The following is a 23757-nucleotide window of genomic DNA, read 5'->3' on the forward strand; positions in this document are numbered from 1 at the left end:
AGGAGGTGGCTGCTGGGCGCAGGGAGGTGACGTATGGAGCAATGGTGTTTTCTCTGTGTGTTGTGTGTGATTGACAGGAGGCTTGTTGTGCAGCACCTGGGCCTCTGCGGTATCGGCTTCCCAAGGGAGGAGGCTGGCCTGGGAGAGGAGATGGATCTGTCTGTCTGTGTGTCTGCATCCAGCTGTTAGCTCACCCAAAGCCACTAACTTGCTGATGATCACAACCACACTGTGATGGGGATGGGCGGGGGAGGCCATCAGGATGAGTGGGAGACCTCAGGAGGGGCGCAGGGAAAGCCACACCCCAAGCTGACCAAATGGATTCAGGGACACTTAACCATGGAGTTGGGGGGGGGGGAGGGTTCTGTTGAGTGCTGGGGGAAAGTGCTACCAACAATGTGTGTGCAGGGTTGGTGGGATGGAGAGGGTGGTGTCGTTAGCAACCATGACGTTGCAGGGTTGGAAGGAGGAGGAGGGGTGCTCACAGCCATAACATTGCAGAGTGGGTGTTCGCTGCCATAATGTTGGGGTCTGCGGGGTTTGTTAGAGACCATAACAGTTCAGGTTTGAGGAAGGCTTGCTGACTATCGTGGGGTGGGTGGGGAGTAGTGTATGCTCACTGCCCTATTCTCGGAATAGAGGGCTTAGAAATAAGAGACAAAAGGTATTCCTTAAAGGGGCGCAGGATAAACAGTCAAAGTAAGGGACATGCCCATAAAATGTAGGAGACCATGTCAGATTCGTCTGTCCAAGAATGTCCAGGCAAGGTTGACTGGCCATGCTAAATTGAACCTTAGTGTCAGGGGGATTCGCAGGATAAATATGTGGGGTTACAGGGTAGGCCCTGGGTGGGATTGTTGTCGGTGCAAGCTCGATGGGCTGAATGGCCTGCTGCACTGGAGGGATTCTATGAGTTGTGGAAAATTGGGATCCACAAGACAGAAGATGTAGATTCATAGCAACAGCAGTGAGGCCATTCAGCCCCTCCAAACTGCACCACTGTTCCTTTAGACTCATAACTCAATCTCAGGTCGGCAACTCTGGTTGGATGTGTTCCAAGAGGTTTTGTGTGCTGATGCTTCCCGTCTAGTCAAAATGGCCATCTCCCCCACCTCAACCATCTCTCAATATTTGTTATAATTTATCAACGAGAGGTTGCTAAAAAATGACTTCAAAAACATTTCTTTTAAATCCACCTAGAGATTTTTCTTCTGGATTGTTGGCAGTAATGCTCATGAGATTTTTTTTCAATCCCAAGGACTTTAAGCCAATTGTGGAGGTTTGGTAATCCAACCAAAACCCACTTTTGATCCACATCTCTTGATACCTTTGCCCTACAAAAATCGCTTAATCTCAGTCTTGAAAACTGCAATTATTCTCTCGCCTTTTTGAGGGAGAGAGTTCTGTAATATTTTTGATGGTGTTGTGCATTTTAGCCCAACCTGCCTCTGCTGTCACTCGGTAACCAAAATGTACACCTTCCACCTAAGGATTGAAGCATTCATTTTGTCTAAAATTAGTGAGATTTTAACAGGTGTCTTAATTTTGTTCTTCATTATGATTTTGGGTAATAGCTTAGCTTAATTGGGAGTCGTCTTGTCTCAGTCTGAATGTTCTAGGTTTGAACACTAGTTCTGAACCTGACTGTGTAATGTGAGCTAATACTATACTGCAGTGCCATGTCAAGAGTTCTCATAATTCAGATGAGATGCCAAATGAAGACTCTGCCTGACTATTCAATTGTATAAGATCCCATGGCACCATTTGAAGGAGGGTGGGAAATGTTCTCACTGACATAGATCAAATTGGCAATTCAGTCCTTTTTATTTTTGTTGTAAGTTGTTTGCCGTTGGGGCGGCATGGTGGCACAGTGGTTAGCACTGCTGCCTCACAGAGCCAGGGACCTGGGTTTAGTTCCTGGCTTGGGTCACTGTCTGTGTGGAGTTTGCACGTTATCTCCGTGCATGGGTTTCCTTTGAATGCTCCAGTTTCCTCCCACAGTCCAAAAGAGGTGCTGGTTAGGTGCTTTGGCCATGCTAAATTCTCTCTCAGTGCACCCAAACAGGCGTCACAGTGTGGTGATTAGGGGATTTTCCCAGTAAGCCCAGTTGTGACACTAATGAATAAATTTACCAATGTAGCAGTAGCGATTGCGCTTCAGAAGTAATTAATTAGATATGAAGTACTTTGGGATGTAATTCTAGATTAATATGGTGCCACATTCATGTAGATCATCTTTTACTTTGGGCCTTTAAAGTTGCATTTAAATGCAGTGGTATTTGTTGTATGTCATTAGCAAAATAATCCAAACACCTGATTGGAAATTTTCACTCTTTGGCTTGGGATGAATAATGATGGCTTATTTATTTCTTAACCATTCTTTGAAACGTTCGCAAGATGGTAAATAACCTGGTTTGAAAATCAGTGTGAAAAGCTTGAAAGATTTCTGTTTCGGATCACTAACTTTATCCAATGAAGTGCATGTAAGCAACCTGAAAAATCTGCACACTGGACAGAATGTTCAGAAAGATTTGTCATAAATATGGTCTTATAATCAGTAAGGGAATCAAAGGTTATGGGGATAAAGTGGGAAAATGGAGTTGAGGATTATCACAACAGATCAGTCATGTTCTCATTGAATGGTGGAACAGACTTGATGGGCCGAATGGCCTGCATTTTATGGTCTTATAAAATAATCAAATTTTGAGGTTTGTGTGAATGACTTGGGGCTGGAGGGGGGAGGCCATTTATTTAGTATAAGTCATGGATGTTAATTTTTGATTAACCTAATATCAAACAATAGATATTGTCATATTTTATGAATTTCTTTGGGGATTAAGATTGTATAAATTAGTACAGGTACCTAATACTGACCTGCAAACTTAAGCAAAAGATCAATAGTTTTTTATTCTATTTGTACCATATTTTATATCCTTTGAATAATGTTTATAGTCTTTGAACAAAGTAATGATTGTCATTTAACAAAATGGTCAGCAGGACACCTGTAACAATAGAAATTGGTGTTTATTTATACAATTCAAATTTCCATTGTAAGAAGTCTCACAACAGCAGGTTAAAGTCCAACAGGTTTGTTTGATAGCACGAGCTTTCGGAGCGCTGCTCCATCATCAGGTGAGTGGCGAAGGAGCAGCGCTCCGAAAGCTTGTGATTCCAAATAAAGCTGTTGGATTTTAACCTAGTGTTGTGAGATTTCTTACCGTGCCCATCCCAGTCCAACACTGGCATCTCCACATCATAATTTCCATTGTCCAATGTTTAAAAAAAATAATTCTAGCAATGCTTTAACCTGTAGAGTTGTTGCTTGCAATAAACCTGGTCCCTTAGATACCAGGGAAATTTAATGAACACGCAAGTTGTTTTCCTTTTCTATCTTCTGAATTCCCAGTTGGGAAAATCATTGTTAGTGATTTCAGGTGACGAGCATGTTGTTGTATGAAATGTAAATGTCCAAATACCCTTGCCATAGAATCATAGAAGACTAAAGATGCAGAAAGAGGCTGTTCAGCCCATCGCGCCTGCGCTGGGAGCTGTTCAGTTATTGCTATGCTGACCGAGAATGTTTGTTACCCCCGATCTGCAAATAGTGATATCAGAATGGTTAATCTTAGATGGCAGTGCCACTGCTTGCAAGTGACTGCTCAAGTCACATGCCATCCTGCCTTGGAACTTGCATCATCGTTCCTTCGCTGTCACTGGGTCAAAATCCTGGAACTTCCTACTTAACAGCACTGTGGTGCATCTGCACCACAAGGCCTGTAGTGATCTAAGGCAGTTAGGGAAGTGGAATTATTGCTGGCACAGCCAGTGATGCTCATATCCTTAGAACAAATAGAAAAAAACAATGTCTGGAAGTTTCCAGTGTGAGAGTAATCGCTTGAGGCTATAAATTTATCGAAGTCAGCGTTTTATATTTTGTTTGTGGACTTGTAACAAAACGTCAGTTTCTTTTCTCTACGCTTCAGATTATATTTTCTTTGATGCCAACACTTCACACAGCGTACATAGTTATTATCCCAACAGGATACTATAAAGAGTGGAATGACCCTCTCTGTGCTGTTAATATTGAGTTTGTTGTTTGCAATATTTATAGGCAAGGTTTGTTGGTAGCACATTGAATGTAAAACTTGCAGCAGTCTCTAATTTGGACCTTTGCCCAAGGCCTGTGCACTGAGTATGATATAGAATCTTACTTCACAGTCCACCATTTGTAACATTGGTCCTCATGTTTGTTCTGTGAGAGTCCCTTTTCTTTCCTGTTTCAATAGCTTTAAGTTTTTCCTTTTTAAATTGTGATCCAATGACCTTCTGAAAGTTGTTGGGGTCAATTGGCAATTCTCAAGCGGAGGCCGTTTAGTGAGCTCCCGGCTGGGCACCATGGCCTCCGCGAGTCTCCAGCAGCCAGATTTCCAGCACCGTCAGCTCCGTGCCAGAAATTGGCGCAGATAACTTATTTAAATTCTAATTTGAAAATATTTTACACACCATTAGTGGGTCTGAGACTGACATCTCTGGGCCTGCCAGGGGTTGCGGGACTGGCCAGCGATTGAGCTGGCCAGCAATCGGGAGGCTGGCAGTGCATGGCTACAGTGCAGATGCCGATCTCGGCGCTGACAGATTGGCGCATGTGCAGTGGCCCACTCAGCACTATGCTGCCGGCCTCTCCAGAGGAAATAGGCCCCCCACCTATTGATTTTTCACATGGATCACCCTTGTGCATTCTGTGATGCACAGAGTGTGGGAGATTCATTGTGAAACTCCTGATGAGAAAACCAGCGGGATTTACTCCAGTTTTTACGCAAATTTGACACTTAACATACTTCTGGGAGAATTGCCCCCCCCTTGTTGAATTCGCTTCCACCACCTTTTTAGGAATGCAATCCAGACCATTGTAACTCACTGACTAAAAAGTGACTGTCTTCCAAGCAACAAGTTCTTGTATTGACAGTATTATATTAGATGAAGCGTAGAATCTCATTCCTTCCCATTTTTATTGCTGTTGGAGATACGTATACATTTTAAAAATCTTTGTTTTTTTCCCTCTTTTAACCTAATCTTTCTTTCCCTCTAATTATTTTTCTTTCTGTACTTGATTTGAAATTAAATTCTCTATTCTGAGTTATACTTCCTTGTTGAGACCTTCCATTGTTGATTTCACAATTCTTCAGTCTGGTTAGTTAAAGAGACCATAGAAAATAGGAACAGAAGTAGGCTATTCACTGCTTAAGCCTGCTCCGGCTGTTAATAAGGTCGTAGCTGATCTAACACTCACTACGTCCACTTTCCTGCCTTATCTCCATAACTCTTAATTCCCTTAGTGATGAAATATCGATCTCAGCCTTGAAAATGTTGAAGGACTCCGCCTCCACAACTCCCTGGAGGAAAGAATTCCAAAGATTCATAGAGTCATAGAGGTTTACAGCATGGTAACAGGCCCTTCGGCCCAACTTATCCATGGCGGCCCTTTTTTTAACCTCTAAGCTACTCCCAATTGCCCGCGTTTGGCCCATATCCCTCTATACCCATCTTACCCATGTAACTGCCTAAACGCTTTTTAAAAGACAAAATTGTACCCGTCTCTACTACTACCTCTGGCAGCTTGTTCCAGATGCTTACCACCCTCTGTGTGAAAAAATTGCCCCTCTGGACCCTTTTATATCTCTGCCCTCTCACTTAAACCTATGCCCTCTAGTTTTAGACTCCCCTACCTTTGGGAAAAGATATTGACTAGCTGATCTACGCCCCTCATTATTTTATAGACCTCTATAAGATCACCCCTAAACCTCCTACACTCCAGCGAAAAAAAGTCCCAGTCTATCCAGCCTCTCCTTATGACTCAAACCATCAAGTCCCGGTAGCATTCACAACTCCTTGAGAGAAGAAATTTGTTCTCAACTCCATTTTCAATGAGCATCCCCTTTTTCTGCGACTGCCCTCTGGTCCTACACTCTTCCATTAGTAGAAACGTCCTTCCAACATTTACCCAACCTGTTTAATCTTTCCCCATATGGAAATCCCTCTATACATGGGATCGTCCTAGTAAACTTCCTCTGTACTGCCTCCAATGATACATCTTTCCTTAAATAAGGGGACCAAAACTGTACACAGTATTCTAAATGTGATCTCATGAGTACATGGAAAACAGCTACTGTTACGTCGCTGTTTAAAAAAGGAAGTAGACAAAAGGTGGGTAACTACAGGCCGGTTAGCTTAACGTCCGTAGTTGGGAAGATGCTCGAGTCCATTATTAAAGAGGAAATAACAGAGCATCTGAATAAGAATGGTTCGATCAAGCAGACGCAGCATGGATTCATGAAGGGAAAGTCGTGTTTGACGAATCTACTGGACTTTTATGAAGATGTCACTAGTGCGGTTGACAGAGGGGAACCGGTGGATGTGGTGTTTTTAGATTTCCAGAAGGCGTTCGATAAGGTGCCTCACAAAAGGTTGCTGCAGAAGATTGGGGTACACGGAGTTAGGGGTATGGTGTTGGCATGGATTGGCTATCTAACAGGAAGCAGAGAGTTGGGATAAATGGGTGCTTTTCTGGTTGGCAGTTGGTGACCAGTGGCGTGCCGCAGGGATCGGTGCTGGGGCCTCAATTGTTTACCATTTACATAGATGATCTGGAGGAGGGGACTGAATCTAGGGTATTCAAGTTTGCTGATGACACGAAGGTGAGTGGGAAAGCGAATTGCGTGGAGGACGCGGAAAGTCTGCAGAGAGATTTGGATAGGCTGAGCGAGTGGGCAAGGATCTGGCAGATGGAATATAATGTTAGCAAATGTGAGGTTATCCACTTTGGAAGAAATAATAGTAAATTGGAATATTATTTAAATGGAGAAAAATTACATCGTGCGACTGTGCAGAGGGACCTGGGGGTCCTTGTGCACGAATCGCAAAAACTCAGTCTGCAGATGCAGCAGGTGATCAAGAAGGCGAATGGAATGTTGGCCTTTATCGCGAGGGGGATAGAATATAAAAGCAGGGAGGTCTTGCTGCAACTGTACAAGGCACTGGTGAGGCCGCAACTGGAGTACTGTGCAGTTTTGGTCCCCTTATTTGCGAAAGGATATATTGGCCTTGGAGGGAGTGCAGAGAAGGTTCACCAGGTTGATACCGGAGATGAGGGGTGTAGCTTATGAGGAGAGATTAAACAGATTGGGTCTGTACTCGTTGGAGTTTTAGAAGGATGAGGGGTGATCTTATAGAGACATATAGGATAATGAAGGGGCTGGATAGGGTAGAGGTGGAGAGATTCTTTCCACTTAGAAGGGAAACCAGAACTAGAGGGCACAGCCTCAAAATAAGGGGGGGCCGGTTCAGAACAGAGTTGAGGGGGAACTTCTTCTCTCAGAGGGTAGTGAATCTCTGGAATTCTCTGCCCATTGAAGTGGTGGAGGCTTCCTCGTTGAATATGTTTAAATCACGGGTAGATAGTTTTCTGATCGATAAGGGAATTAGGGGATATGGGGAGCAGGCAGGTAAGTGGAACTGATTCACTTCAGATCAGCCATGATCTTGTTGAGTGGCGGGGCAGGCTCGAAGGGCCAGATGGCCTACTCCTGCTCCTATTTCTTATGTTCTTATGTACTTTGTACAGTTGCAGCAACACCTCTTTACTTTTATACTCCAGCCCCCTTGAAATAAAAGCCAGCATTCCCTTTGCCTTTCCTATTACCTTTTGCACCTAGTGTACTAGCTTTCTGGGTTTCTTGAACAAGGAGCCTCATGTCCCTTTGTGCTACAGCTTTCTGTAGTCTCTCTCCATTTAAATGATAATCCGCCTTCTCATTCTTTCTTCCAAAATGAACAATTTCACATTTTCCGACGTTGAATTCCTGTTTCGAATTTTCTGCCCACTTGCTTAACCTATCAGTATCTCTCTGTAAACTGTTTATATCCTACAGCTTGCCTTCCCTCCCACCTTTGTATCATGTGCAGATTTGGCCACAGTACACTGTTCCTCCAAATCAGTAATATATATTGTGAAGAGCTGCGGTCCCAACAATGATCTCTGTGGAATTCCGCTGGTTATTGCATCCAGGCCCCTTTATTGCTACTCACTGCTTCCTGTTAAAGTTCCTAAAGTTTATTTATTAGTGTCACAAGTATGCTTATATTAACACTGCAATGAGTTACAGTGAAAATCTCCTAGTCGCCACATTCCAGCACCTGTTTGGGTACACTGAGGGAGAATTTAGCATGGCCAATGCACCTAACCAGCACGCCTTTCGAAACCAGAACACTCGGAGGAAACCCATGCAGACACGGGAATCAAACCCGGGTCCCTGGCATTTTGAGGCAGTAGTGCTAACCACTGTGTCACCGTGCCACTTCACCGTGTTAGTTGGTCAACTGGGGTTGTTCTCCCTGGAAAGACGGAGGACGAGGGGCGACCTAATAGAGGTGTATGAAATTATGAAGGGCATAGATAGGGTGAACAGTGGGAAACTCTTTCCCAGGTCGGAGGTGACGAACACAAGGGGTCACGGGTTCAAGGTGAGGGGGGCAAGGTTCAACACCGATGTCAGGGGGACGTATTTTGCACAGAGGGTGGTGGGGGCCTGGAATGCACTGCCAAGCAAGGTGATTGAGGCGCTCACGCTGGGATCGTTTAAGACTTATCTAGATAGCCACATGAACAGACTGGGAATAGAGGGATACAAAAGAATGGTCTAGTGGGCACATGAGCGGCGCAGGCTTGGAGGGCGAAGGGCCTGTTCCTGTGCTGTATTGTTCTTTGTTCTATCCATGCCAGAATATTAACTCCAACAAAGATGCAAAGTTGCCTGCCTGGTCACTCAGATCCCCAATGCCCTGAAAAGAACACCAAATGGTTTCCATCTCACTTTAGCAAGTTGCCGTGCAAAATATCATGGAGATTAAACATGAGGAGAAGTCTAATGAATTGTGAATGCCATTCATTGACTGCAATGGTGGGACCAATTAATTCATTTTTGTGACCATAAAGCAACATGGAGTCCTGGCTGTTTTTTAAAATATATATTTGTTCATGGGATGTGAGCATTGCTGGCAAGGCCAGCATTTATTGTTCATCCTGAATTATCCTTGAGAAGGTGGTGTTGAGATGCCTTCTTAAACCACTGTGTCCCATGAGCTGCAGGAACACCCACAGTGCTGTTTGAAAAGTAGTTCTAATATTTGGACCCAGCAGCAGTGAAAGAACAGCGATATAATCCTGAGTCAGAATGGTTTGTGGCTTGGTATTCCCATGCATCTGCAGGACTTGTCCTTCTAAGGTGATAGGGGCCACAGGTTTGGAAATCAAATCGAAGGAGGTTACAACTTCTTTGCTTCACTGCTATTTATGAAGAGAATAGATAAGATAGAAACAGGGATGTTGTTTCCACTGGCAGATAAAACTAGAACTAGGGGACATGGCCTCAAAATAAGGGGGAGCAGATTTAGGACTGAGTTGAGGAGGAACCTCTTCACCCAAAGGGTTGTGAATCTGTGGAATTCCCTGCCCAGTGAAGCAGTTGAGGCAAGGATAGATACATTTTTGAACAATACGGGAATTAAGGGTTATGGTGAGCGGGCGGGTAAGTGGAGCTGATTTCACAAAAAGATCAGCCATGATCTTATTGAATGGCGGAGCAGGCTCGAGGGACTAGATGGCCCACTCCTGCTCCTAGTTCTTGTTTAGGCATTGGAGTTTGGGGCTTTTTTCTGTGTGGTTTTTGATTTGTCAAATGGTGATTGAGCTTCTGAGTGCATATTTTGTCTTTAACAACTGAGATTTATGTGACTCTTTCTCTATTTGTTAAACTACCCCCAATTTATTCTTGTAGGAAGTGATACTCGATGGAAATATGGACTCAAATCAGTCCGAGGAGATGCAGGCAGTAACTCTGAGGGAACTAACTAAAGACAGAAGCACTCCTCGGCAAAGCAGTGGTGAAAATGTTAACGTATGTAAGTAAATCTTAATTTTGGAGAACTGCTGTGTTAAACAGAGCCCTTTTTAATCTCATTAAGGTTTTTAAAAAAAAAAATTAACGGATGTCATCTTTACCTTTAGTTAGTTTGTTGTTGGGGACAATCCTGAAGATTATTTCCTTCTTTCTCAGAAACAGTTCCTAAATGTGAAGGGATTTTTTTTTTGTTTATCTTAGTCTGTGAAGACTGCCAGGAGTATTTTGTGGATGGCTGTGTTGTCCATGGGGCACCGGTGTTTGTCACGGACACACCCGTTGAGATTGACACCCCTTTGAGAGCATTTTACACCATTCCTCATGGCCTTGCCGTGGGACCATCAGGCAATCGAGATGGAGGGCTTGGAGTATGGTGCACTGCGAAGGTCATACCCAAAGGTGTGATGTTTGGACCGTATGAAGGCCAGATTGCAGTTGAACAAGATTCTACAGAAAAACTATATTCCCAGATGGTATGTATTGTTAAGATCAATAGTAGTACATGATGGAGTGATAATACAACAGCTTGTCTTTTACCTTTAGCAAGTTTATTCTTCATACAGCTCAAAAGAGTTACAAACTCCTTATGGTTGCCCCAACCCCAGCTGTTCCAGCTGTGTCTACGTACACTCTTTTGGAGGTTGAGCCAATGATCATCACCATTCTTTAACAATACAATTGTCTTAACAATGTAATTACCAAAGCATGCAGTTGTTGATAGGTTCACATGCATAGATTATTTTTTGTCAACCTTTTTACTACTGCTAATTCCCTATCTCCCTCCCATTGAATCTATTCATTACCAAATGGGCATTATGATGGCCATTTTATTCAGCAGCAGCTGGTATCCAATAAACTGAAAACAACACCGCCGGGGACCCGGCTTGGATCACTGTCTGTGTGGAGTTTGCACGCTTTCCCCATGTCTGTGTGGGTTTCCTCCAGGAGCTCTGGTTTCCTCCCACAATCTGAAAGACGTGCTGGTTAAGTGCATTGGCCATGCTAAATTCTCCCTCAGTGTACCCGAACAGGTGCTGGAGTATGGCGACGAGGGGATTTTCACAGTAACTTCATTGCAGTGTTAATGTAAACTTTACTTGTGACTAATAAATAAACTTAAACATGAAGTGTAATTGGCAGCCAGACATTGCTTTTGGTGTTGAATCTGTTTTGATGTTGTTACATGCTGTGGTTTTACAATTCAGCTAGAGCAGGAATCCCAATCCTGGTCATTGTAAGAAGTGCCTGTTAGATGACATGTTTGTCAAAGCATATAGCTTCCTTTATAAATACATCAGTACAAAAAAGTTTTCAATTCACAGGTACAGGAGAGAAATTTTGTCAAACCGGGTGCCTTTGATGAATCTAAATGCAACTGGATGAGGTGAGTTAACAGTCAGTCTCTCTTTTATTACACAGTGTATTTAATGCTTTGTTTTACAGTTTATAATTTTCTGCTTATTGTCCACCAAATAATATTGATGTCCCCAAAAGTATGCTCTCCATTTTGAGATCTCTGGTTTTATTGCTTAGGGGAATATATGGAATTACTTCACTCAGTAACTATTGCAATTTACTGGTTTATGCTGCTTTTCAATGAAATTTTCCAAAGAAGCTGTTTAACTTAGCCCATATATTCTGCTAAATTTAATAAATATTCCTCAGGGTATTTTTCTTCCCTCCTCTCCAAAAGATATTAATTTCTTGATGGGTGGTACCTCAGTCAAATGACTGTAATTAACATGCAAATATTGAAAGTAGTGTGTCTGCAAATTTCTGAGTTACGGGAACCAATCACACTTCAGCTCAAACCTATTCTTGCCCAAAGCGCGCACGCACCTTTTCAGGAGTGCCTAGAAAACAGATCAGTGGCAACCTTGGTAACTTTTTTTTCCCCAATTGTGGAGACACTGAGACCAATTGTAGCACCCCACAGATGCCCCTGCTTAGATCAGCGAACTCAGCATGGGCCAAAGACACAATCTTTACAAGTTTGACGGCTCATCTGCTCTGGAGTCTTTGAAGAAGAAAATAGCAACGTTATTTAATAAACAAAAAATAATTTCTAACTTTTGAATGGCACATAATTGAAGTTCATACCTGACGCGTTTCCACTCAGCAAATTGGGCGGACAATAGTTGAGAGTAAGGTTGGTGCATCCTCACCACAAGGAACGACATTGGCATTGCTGGCTGGCCACAATTTATTGCCTATCCCTAGTTGCTCGAGGGCAGTTGAGAGTCAACCACATTGCTGTAGTTCTGGAATCACATGTAGGCCAGACCCGGTAAGGACGGCAGGTTTCCTTCCCTAAAGGACATTAGTGAACCAGATGGGTTTTTCCGACGATGGTTTCATGGTCATCAGTAGGTTCTTAATTCCAGACTTTTATTTTATTATTGAATTCAAATTCCACCACCTGTTGTGGTAAGATTTGAATGCAGGTCCCCAGGACATTAGCTGATTTTCTTGATTAATGGTCTAGCGATAATACCACTAAGCCATCACCTCCCGCTCTGTGCTCCTCTTAACATAATTCCTGGCACCCTACTGAGACCAAGCTGTAATGTCAGCTGCACTTTAAAAAAAAAAAATTAATATTTCGATTCAGAACAAGATCAGTACGCTCAGCACTACGACTGTACTTTGGTCTTGTCATGCTTCGTAAGTTATATAAATTCTATAAATATGTAAAGAGAAACGGGTTAGTAAAGACAAGTGTCGTCCCTTGCGCTCAGAAGCTAGGGAAATTATAATGGGGAACAAAGAAATGGCAAAAGAATTGAACACTTGCCTTGGTTCTGTCTACACAAAAGAGGGCACAGTTAACCTCCCAGAAATTTATGAATCAAGAGTCTAGTGAGAGGGCAGAATTGAAGGAAATCAGTATTAGTAAGAAAATGATGCTGGGTATATTAATGGGGTTAAAGGCTGACAAGCTCCAGGGCCCAATAATCTATATCCCAGAGTATTAAAGGAAGTGGCCTGGGAATATAGGATGCATTGGTGGTCATCTTCCAAAATTCTATAGACTCTGGAGCAGTTCCTCCAGATAGGAGGATGGCAAATGTAACCCCAGCATTTAAAACCGGACATCAGTGGGGAAAATGCTAGAGTCTATTGTAAAAAATATGATGACAGAACATTTGGAAAGCATTAATACGATTGGACAAAGCCAGCATGAGTTTATGAAAGACAAATCATTCTTCACAAACATAGTGGAGTTTTTTGAGGATGTAACTAGTAGAATAGATAAAGGAGAACCAGTGGATGTGGTATATTTGGCCATCAGAATTCTTTTGATAAGGTCCCTCATAAGAGGTTAGTGGGCAAAATTAAAGCACATGGGGTAGGGGGTAATGTATTAATATGGATCGAGAATTGGTGACAGACAGGAAACAGAGTCGCAAATATTTTTTTCCAAATGGCAGGCAGTAACTAATGGGGTGCTGCAGGAATCAGTGCTTGGGCCCCAGCTGTTCACAATATAACACAACACATGGCAGATGCAGTCCAATGTGGCTAAATGTGAAGTTATGGACATCGGTGTGAAAAACACAAAGGAAGAGTATTATTTGAATGATGATATATTGGGAAGTGTGGATGTACAAAGGGTTCTAGGTGTCCTTGTACACCAGTCAGTAAAATTGGAGAGATAAGTGCAGCAACAATTAGGAAGGCAGATTGTATGCTGGCCTTCATCACAATAGGATTTGAGTTCAGAAGTAGAGATGTCTTACTGCAGTTAGACAGGGCCTTGGTGAGACCACACCTGGAGTATTGTGTGCAGTTTTGGTCCCCCTATCTAGGAAAGGGTATACTTGCCATTGAGGAGGTGCAGCGGAGCTTTACTAGGCTGATACTAGGGTTGGTGGGACTGTCCTATGAGGAGAGATTGGTTTGACTGGGCTTGTATTCACGAGAGTTTAGAAGGATGAGAGGAAATCTGAAAAGAAATTCTAACACAGCTGGACAGACTAGATGCAGAGAGGATGTTTTCCCTGGTTGGGGAATCTAGTTGTGGAGATGCCGGCTGTAGAAACTTGATGTCTGTGTCGATATGCGCGATCTTCTTGGCGATCCTCTCCACTTGGAGCCGGCAGTTTGCGGTGTCTATGGTAGTCATGATGTGGAGATGCCGGCTCTAGTACCAGACATCAGTGGGGAAAATGCTAGAGTCTATTGTAAAAAATATGATGACAGAACATTTGGAAAGCATTAATACGATTGGACAAAGCCAGCATGAGTTTATGAAAGACAAATCATTCTTCACAAACATAGTGGAGTTTTTTGAGGATGTAACTAGTAGAATAGATAAAGGAGAACCAGTGGATGTGGTATATTTGGCCATCAGAATTCTTTTGATAAGGTCCCTCATAAGAGGTTAGTGGGCAAACTTAAAGCACATGGGGTAGGGGGTAATGTATTAATATGTCGGAATCTAGTACCAGAGGACACCGTCTCAGGTTACGGGGTAGACCATTTAGGACTGAAATAAGCAAAGATTGCTTCACTCAAAGGGTAGTGGACCTGTGGAATTCTCTATTACAGAAGATTGTAGAGGCCAAGTCACTGAATATATTCAAGAAAGAGATAATTTTTTAGGTTTTAGTGGCATCAAGGAGTATGGGGAGAAAGCGGGAATATGGCATTGAGATTGAGAATCAGCCTGCCATGATCTTACTGAATGGTGAAGCAGCTCAAAAGGCTGAATGGCCGACTCCTGCTCCTAGGTTCTTTTCTTCAATGTTCCCATGTTGATGCTGCCGTAGCCTCCAGCGGCAAAGTTATTTTTTGCACCATGAATTCACTAAAATTTTTGAAGTTTACTACAATAGATTATTTTCCTACTGTGAAGGAACACGCAAGATTTTCGACCCTTCGTTGCTAGATCATAAGTTTCTTGTTATTATATGTTTGGGTAACTGCGAGCAGAAGAAATACAGCTGTAGTGCAGGGATAGGTAGAATACTTGTCTGATGACTAGAGGGAAGATTGAAATGTGGCCCATGCAATAAGAAGATTCTGTACTTGATGCAGGTTTGTGAATCTTGCCAAGGCACCAGAAGAGACAAATCTGACTCTTTCCCAGTGTAGTGGAAAGATCTATTACAAAGTATGTCGCTCAATTGAACCAGCGCATGAACTCTTCATCTGGCACGGGGAGGAAGCGGTAAACAGGCCTTTGGATAAAAGCGGAGAGGTGACAGGGAAGCATGGTACTATTTGCACATACAACAGAATAGAGGTGGCCGGGGCATATTCTGTGCAACAGAAACAGGGGATAAAAACCGAGGAAGAGCCACATCACGGTGAGTGGAAAAAGCTGCTTCTGATTTCTTTTCTCCAGAATTTTCACATTTTTATAATTGCGTTCTCTGACTGTTGAACACTTCTGCACTGGTTGTCCACACCAGTTTTGTCAGTTCACTTCATAATCACGAAAAAGCTTTCAGTTGCATATAATGTTTCTTGTTTGAAACTTACTTGATAATTTAAATCCCTGAGACCCAGAAACATCCTCTGTTGTCCCTTGGGCACTCATAAATTCAAATCGTCGTTTGTGAGTATTCATAATGCACTTAGGAAAATATTATAAACATCGTTCTAACGAAAGGGAAATCCTGTTTGGCAATTTTTTTTGTGGATGTGACCAATAGGGTAGATGAAGAGAAACCTGAGATGTAGTATACTTGGATTTCCAAAAATCATTTGATAAGGTGCTACATAAAAAGTGAATGCACAAGATAAGTGGCAGGATTTTCTGACCTTTGGTTGGCAATGGGAACTTCCGGTCCTGCCAACAAGAACCCCCCCCCCCCCCCCCCCAACCCCGCACAGTGGGTTTCTGGGCAAAGGAGGGTTGATTGGATGGGAAATCCCATTGACAGCAGCGGGACTGGAAGATCCGGCCGCTGACCAACTGCGGGCCACCTACTGCCGGCGAGGGACAGCCGCGGGGAGCGCTGAAAATTTGGCCGAAAGGATCATGAAATTGTGATAGTTTACTGGTACGCGGAGACTACAGCAACTCATAATTAAAGGGTTGAGTGGTATGTTTCTGTGTCGTAACACCCTACGATTCATCATCCGAAATACCTTATCCCTTTTTTTATAACCTCATCTGCCTAGTTTCTACTTGTGGCCAATCTCTTCTCCAACTCACAGTTTCTATGCAATACCTTTTATGTCTTAACCGTTGTGTGTTAAATTATGAATGAAAATGCACATAAATTAGCAAATGTGTTTCACTGTTCACATATTTGTACTTGAGAGCAAAGCCCAGCAGATGGGTTAAATCGGACTGAAATTTGTTTGATAGTTCTTCTGTGAAACACCTTGGTGATGTTTGATGATATTAAAGGGGCTAAACAAATGCAGTGTGTTGTTGCTGTAAATCTGTGGTGTCTGTCCTTTCAGAAGTTCTGCTTTTCTGTTTAGGTTGTTTTGAAAAGTTTCTCTGCAGTGGATGTCAAATTTACTTGTCTGCAATTTACACGTTTGGCCACTGATCCTATCTTTTAGTTCTCGTGAATTTTTCCTTGAATTTAACAAGTATACAAAATATTAACTCAAGCTTCAAAAAATTCAGTCCTCATTTCAGCTCGGGTGACTTTAGCTCAGTTGTGAAATTGCTGCCAAGGACTCTTGGTTTAAACCATTTTGTATCACTGGTGTGCTTTCAGCTATTGTTTAATTTTCCAGGTTTCACCAAATCATATTGTCATGACACAGTTGAAGAGGAGCAAGACTGTGGAAAAATTACACAACTTCAGTCACACCACAATGCTGACCAGATGAAGCCACCCCAGGAAGGTAGAACATCACTTGCATTTTTAAAAAAATGATTGTGCTTGTGGCATTTGAGAAAACCAATAAAATTTCCATTCACTCCACAGCTTCAGGAACAATACAAGTTCCATAATGTGGGGCAGACTGAACTCCAGTCACAGGACAGGTGGGAATGGAGGCATGCTTGTGTGAAAATGGCAGCACTTGTGGCCAGAAGTATATTGTATCTGAGTATTATGTGGAAACATTTTTACCCCCCAAGGCAATCACTAAATGGGCGGCACAGTGCCCGATAGTTAGCATTGCTGCCTCACAGTGCCAGGGACCTGGATTCGATTCCTGGCTTGGGTCACTGTCTTTGCGGAGTCTGCTCGTTCTCCCCATGAATACATGGGTTTCCTCCGAGTGCTCCGGCTTCCTCCCACAGTCCAAAATACATGCTGGTTAGGTTGGCCATGCTAAATTCTCCCTTTGTATACCCAAACAGGCGCCGGAGTGTGGCGACTAGGGAATTTTCATAGTAACTTCATTGCAGTGCAGTAAGCCTACTTGTGACTAATAACTAAAAACTTTAAATGCGCACACACACATAACAGCACGGTGGGTGTACCTACACCTCATAGACTGTAGCGGTTCAAGAAGGCAGCTCACCACCACCACCTTGAGGGCAGTTAGGGACGAGAAATGAATGCTGGCCTAGCCAGTGACGTCTATATCCTGCGAATGAAGTTAAACAAAGACACATGTACAGTAGACATAATGGATGTGGAAAGGTTTTCTTGAAATAGTTTGAGCTGAAATTTTGTGTTCTGCACCGACACAGATGAGTGTTGCTACAAGTGTGGCATTTCTGATGAAGCATATAATTGCAGTAATCATTCATAGGGAGAAGAGACTTTGAAACATGATAGTAGGGCAAGACCAAGTAAAATAGACCCTTCTAATGCAGTTGTCACCTTGAAATTGAGTTTTATTTTTGTAATGGCAGGTGACTTTTTGATCAAACTACGACCATGTTTACAACAATAAGATTTTATTTTGCTCGCGATTATCAAGATTAGCATGATTTTGGTTTTTCAAGAACGGTGGCTCGCAAACTGTCTTGTTTGTAGGCAATTTTGACAAGGTAAAACATCCCATGGAACTCCGACTGGTTGTACCCCACCCTCTTTTGCTTGCTGCTGCAAAATAATGCATCAGAATTAATGGAAATGCTGCTTTTGATGAGACACCAGTGAGGTGATATCTGGTTCCAAGCTGGAGAGCTTCAGTCTTGTGTTGGGTTCCAAGTTCAGCTGGTTCCTCCTCTTTGGAATTCCAACACTAGCAGGCGTAGTTGGATGTTGGAACAGAGATTTTACTTATAAATCTACATCCTTGGTCAAGATGTGCTGATATTTTCTTGAATCCCATAAGTGGATCTTTGAGCCATATCTTTTTTTTACCTGTTAAGACTCGCATTCCAACCATTATCTTGTAATTGAGTTTGTGTCTATACATGCCCTGTTTGTAAAACAAATCATGCACTCACCTGATGAAGGGGCAGTGCTCCGAAAGCTCGTGCTATCAAATAAACCTGTTGGACTTTAACCTGGTGTTGTGAGACTACTTACTGTGCCTACCCCAGACCAAAGCCAGCAACTCCACATTTTTATTATTAACACAGAGTTAGCATTGCTGCCTCACAGTGCCAGGGACTTGGGTTCAATTCCCGGCTTGGGTCACTGTGTGGAATCTGCATGTCTTCCCTCTGTCTGCGTGGGTTTCTTCCGGGTGCTCCAGTTTCCTTCCACAGTCCGAAAGATGTGCTGGTTAGGTGCATTGGCCATGCTAAATTCTCTCTGTGTACCTGAACAGGCGCCGTGGGTTTGGCAACGAGGGGATTTTCACAGTAACTTCATTGCAGTGTTAATGTAAGTCTGCTTGTTACAATAATAAATAAACTTTAACTTTTAGATTCAGTTAATGGAGTTCATCCAGCAAGAGGAGTATGTAATCCCAAAAACACTTGGCTTGAGAATCAGTGTGAAGGTAACAAAGGAGAGACTCTGCCTGGGGGTGTTTTGGTGATTAGTTTGGAACAGTTGGAATGCACTCTCCCCCAAGATGAGCCAGACACTTTTGAGCACCTGTTAAAGTTTGGGAACTATAAAGCACAAAGCAGACAAGACGGAAAGAATAAAAGGGTGCTAAATCCGAGTTCTCTGATCTGCAATAAAGAGAAGCGTTTTAACTGTGACAATTGTGAAAGGAAATTTTATCGTAAAGAACACTTAACGATGCACCGCCGCACACACGTGGGCGAAAAACCCTTTGCATGTGAGGAATGTGGAAGGGCATTTGCAGAGAAGTGGAACCTCAAAGAGCACCGTCGCACTCATACAGGTGTACGACCTTATTCATGCCGCTTTTGCGGCAAGGCGTTTTACCGCAGTTCCCACCTGAAGGTGCACCTCCGTCGTCATACTGGAGAGAAACCCTATAAATGTGAAAATTGCCATCAAACATTTGTGGATTCATCGTCTCTTCAGAGGCACAAGCGGTTACCTTCAGGTAAGGTGGTGACTTGGGAGCAATGTTCTAAATGTGGAACCGTAGTGTAAGCACACCGAGACAGCTTCTGCAACTGGTAATATTTTGGTGGAAATGTTTTTTGCACATTAATTCTTGTTTATTGATATTAAACCTGGAGTCAGCATTACAATTTTAATAATTATTTGTTTATGCAAAGGCAAGGCCTGTGAAACTGAGCTCGTTGCAGATACTTTGTCATCAATTCTGTGGAAGTGTTAGATCCACTGACTTCTCGGACTAATTCCAAATCTTTGTTTCTCAAGCAGTCAACGGAATGATATAGTTTTGGGTAAAAACTCAACATGGCTGCTGAAAAGCCTCCATTTCTCTCTTGGTAATTGTAAACCTTGCATGACTTTTGTTGTCACAATCAAACTCAAAGCAACACCACTAATCATTACTTAGGCAACAATTACAGGAAAGATATCCCATAACTTTTTAGCATGACCAAAACCCCCATGCCACTGTTATTTCACTGTTGCCTCTCAGCACTATTGCGGTTTTTACAGGAACCAGTCCAGTATCACTGCCAAGGGGTTCAGTTCAGTCTGTTTCGCCGAGTTGTAACATTGAGTGACTGTCCAAAAGCGTTCCTCTCAGTCTCCACAGAAGTCTGGAACTGACTCTCAGCATTAAGGCCAAGTCCTGGCCTTTTCTTCCCCTAGCCCCCTCAGGACAAATCTTCAGATCTTTTCGATTGCCAATGGATGCGTTTCTTCCATCAGAGACCGTGTACCCTTCCATTTTCTGCCTGGGAGTCCACAGAAAGGCTGCTAACTGCTCTGTGTGTGTCTCTGTGTCTCTTTTTTTTTCTGCCCAGATAAAACTATGAGACAGGCTGTCCATAGGTAGCCTAGCTGCTCTTGCTTTTGTTTCAGCTGTGATCATTTTGAACCTGTGAGTCTCACGCTGGGTGCAGCAGCCACTCAGGCTTGTTGGGCACAATTCATAACAGAATCACACAACTCTGTTTTATCGTGAATTAAGGAGGCAGCCCATCTTCCAAAATCTCACGTTCACATTAGTGTATAAATAGTAGATGACATATTAATCTTCTGAAACCATTTCAGGTAAAACGTGCTCTGAGTTTTGCATCCTCATGTCAGCTGAAGCTATCCAAGTTGAAATCTTTACTGCTAAGAGGTGAAAGTGGAACTGCAATATCTTTACTTTTATCCGGTCAATTTCAATGCTTGGCATGCGTCTGTGAATGTGGCGTGGCCTTAATTCAGTTTGTGTATTGTTCACAGTGTGCTGTAAACCTGACTGCACAGCGTTAATACATTCAGTGGGGATGAATCCAATGGAAAAACAAGAGTCGGGCAATTGTGATCGAGCTAGCACTGGCAACAGGCAGTTGAACCCATCAGGAAAACAAGGTAATGATCTTGAGGTAAACTGAGTAATTTGATTGCTAAGCAGGACCAGACTCTCAACGTTGGCTCTATTGTCTCTCCACAGATGCTGTCAGACCTTTTGAGATTTTCCAGCATTTTCTGTTTTTGTTTCAGATTCCAGCACCTGCAGTATTTAGCCTTTATCATGAATGTGCCAGCAGGTTAAAAGCCACCAGTATTTCGAAAGGTATTTCACAGGATGTGAGTCCCAGTAACAAGATTAGCAGTTGTAGACAGACTAAAATAATACATTGTTCTGCTAGTAGGAAACACTTTGGATAGTTGATTGCACCATTTGGGGCGTCATGGCGGCACAGTGGTTAGCACTGCTATCTCACAGCGTCAAGGACACAGGTTCAATTGCGCCCTTGGGTCACTTGTGTGTGGAGTTTGCACATTCTCCCTGTGTCTGCTTGGGCTTTCTTCGGTTGCTCCACTTTCCTCCCACAGTCCAAAGATGTGCAGGTTGTATTGATTGGCCATGCTAAATTGCCCCTTTAGTGTCAGGGGGACGAGCAGAGTAAATACATGGAGTTAAGGGGGTTAGGGCCTCGGTGAGGTTGTTGTCAGTGCAGGCTCAATGGGCCGAATGGTCTCCTTCTGCACTGTGGCGATTGTATGATTCTATCCAGGGAAGGCATACATGTTAATCTTTTAGAATGACAAAGGCTGAGGGGGACAGACAGCCAATACACAGAAAGAACCATCAAAGGGAAACAATAGTATCATTGGCAACCTTTTCATGGAAGCAAGGAGGCAGTATCCATCTAGCAATCTGAAGGGCAGATTCCACCTAGCAGCCTGTAAGCCGGTTCTAGCTAGCAGACCAGAAGCTAGAGTGCCAAAACCTTTGTGGAGCCAGTTAAAACTATACCTTCACTGAACCAATAACAGACATTCCTCAGAATAACTGCTCAATTGTAGAGTGTGGTAAGCATAAGCTGGCATTGACTTATGGACTTACTGAATTGGATGTTGTTTGGGAAGCAAAAGAGCTCAGATCTTGAACATTTACGTTGGATCGAAAGGGTAATTCCTACTTAAACTGTGTGCGTGTATTTAGTAGTTTCTTGTACTAACTGTCTTAGATCATTATAGTCCTATTCATGTATGTGTGTGTGTGTATGTAATATATCTTTATTGTATTAAATAGTTTTTAGTAAGTGTTATGCTGCGAATGGGCTGGATTACTGTTCACACTGGGTCTCGAAATGGCTACTCAAGCCATCGCCACTCACTCCCCCTAACTGACGCACCTTGGGACTGTTGGAGGAAATCAGAGCGGTGGAAACGCAAGCAGATATGGGGAGAATGTACAGACACCACACAGACAGTCATCCACGCCCAGAATTGAACCCAGGTCCCTGGTGCTGTGAAGCAGCAGTGCTAACCACTGTGCCACCATGCCACACCAAGTAATAGTATGTAGCTTTTCTTTGGATGTTACAGTGAGTGTATTTCCTTACAGACAGTGGGTGAAGATGGGTCACACGGAGATGAATACTTATAGTTTCTGTGGTTTGAAAGGAGGACATATTCTATAACTACAGAATGGTCGCAGATAGAATTTTACTGTACCATTCACCAGCATGGTCAGTTCATACGTCAGAAGTGAGCTATCTGGTGAGAAATGAGGGCTGCATTCATATATACATCTTGTTGGCCTCTAGAGTGGTAGAGGCCGAATTGGGAAATGGTACGTGACTTGGGAATTGGCAGACCTAAAGGGAGAAGGAACATCATTTTCGCTTAACAGAATGAGAACATTTTTAGAATTTTACAATACTAGTCACCAACGTTGTCAGTTTACATGTCAGGTGAGCTATCTGGTGAGAAGTGAGGGCTGCATTCATAAGTACATCCTGTTGGCCTATAGACTGATTGAGGCCAAATTGGAAAATGGTATGTGACTTGGGAATTGGCAGAATGAAAGGGAGAAAGAATACCTGTTTACTTAACGGAATGAGAAGAATGCAGACTTTACACTCTTCAAAAGCTGCAGTAGCCTTGGCATTAATGTCAAATCGCTGACAAAGCAAACCATTTGAAATCTTCCCTGTCATCCACTATTAAGTAGCACATTCTCCAGCCCTGTGCATTGCTTTTGGTGGAAATTGTTGATTTTTTTTTCTTTTGTATATTACACAATTTTAGTCAATGGAGCTCTTCCGGAAAATGGAGTTTGTGATCTTCCAAAGCCTCAGCTTGAGAATATAGAAGGGACTGTACCTGGGGATGTTTTGATAAATGGTTTGGAGCATTTGGACAGTAATCGCTTCCAAGATAAACCAGATACCTTTGAGCACCTGTTAAAGGTTGGGAACTATAAAGCACAAGGGAGACGCGACGGTAAGAATAAAAGGACGATGAATCCGAGTTCTCTGATCTGCAATAAAGAGAAGCGTTTTAACTGTGACTATTGTGAAAGGAAGTTTTATCGTAAAGAACACTTAACGATGCACCGCCGCACACACACGGGCGAGAGACCCTTTGCATGTGAGGAATGTGGAAGGGCATTTGCAGAGAAGTGGAACCTCAAAGAGCACCGTCGCACTCATACAGGTGTACGACCTTATTCATGCCGCTTTTGCGGCAAGGCGTTTTACCGCAGTTCCCACTTGAAGGTGCACCTCCGTCGTCATACTGGAGAGAAACCCTATAAATGTGAAAATTGCCATCAAACATTTGTGGATTCATCGTCTCTTCAGAAGCACAAGCGGTTACCTTCAGGTAAGGTGCTGACTGAGGATCAGTTATTCAAATGCAAACATGTAGAGGCACCTGCAATTGGTACCATTTCTGTGAAAGTTTTTTTTTGCACATTAATACTGGTTAGGTAATATTAAACCTGGAGTCAACATTATAGAATCATAGTCATAGAATCCTACAGTGCAGAAGGAGGCCATTCGGCCCATTGTGTTTGCACTGACCACAATGCCACAGGCCCTATCCACATAAACCCATGCATTTACCCTCGCTAGTCCCCCTGACACTAAGGAGCAGTTTAACATGGCCAATTCACCTTACCCACACATCTT

The 23757-nt window shown here is 43.0% G+C and overlaps 1 protein-coding gene across 1 annotated transcript in view; it reads left to right on the plus strand.

The window, feature by feature from the left end:
• Positions 1–23757, plus strand: part of LOC144498975 (uncharacterized) — a 39638-nt gene continuing 15881 nt past the window's right edge. The window contains exons 1-9 of the mRNA XM_078220991.1: positions 1–26; positions 9834–9957; positions 10158–10429; positions 11279–11340; positions 14997–15268; positions 16662–16772; positions 18705–19301; positions 20573–20701; positions 22874–23449. Coding sequence (XP_078077117.1) covers positions 9855–9957; positions 10158–10429; positions 11279–11340; positions 14997–15268; positions 16662–16772; positions 18705–19301; positions 20573–20701; positions 22874–23449 — 2122 coding nt within the window. The 5' untranslated portion in view covers positions 1–26; positions 9834–9854. The remainder of the gene's footprint in view (positions 27–9833; positions 9958–10157; positions 10430–11278; positions 11341–14996; positions 15269–16661; positions 16773–18704; positions 19302–20572; positions 20702–22873; positions 23450–23757) is intronic.

Source organism: Mustelus asterias, chromosome 9 (genome assembly GCF_964213995.1).
Source record: "Mustelus asterias chromosome 9, sMusAst1.hap1.1, whole genome shotgun sequence".
Lineage (NCBI taxonomy): Eukaryota > Metazoa > Chordata > Chondrichthyes > Carcharhiniformes > Triakidae > Mustelus > Mustelus asterias.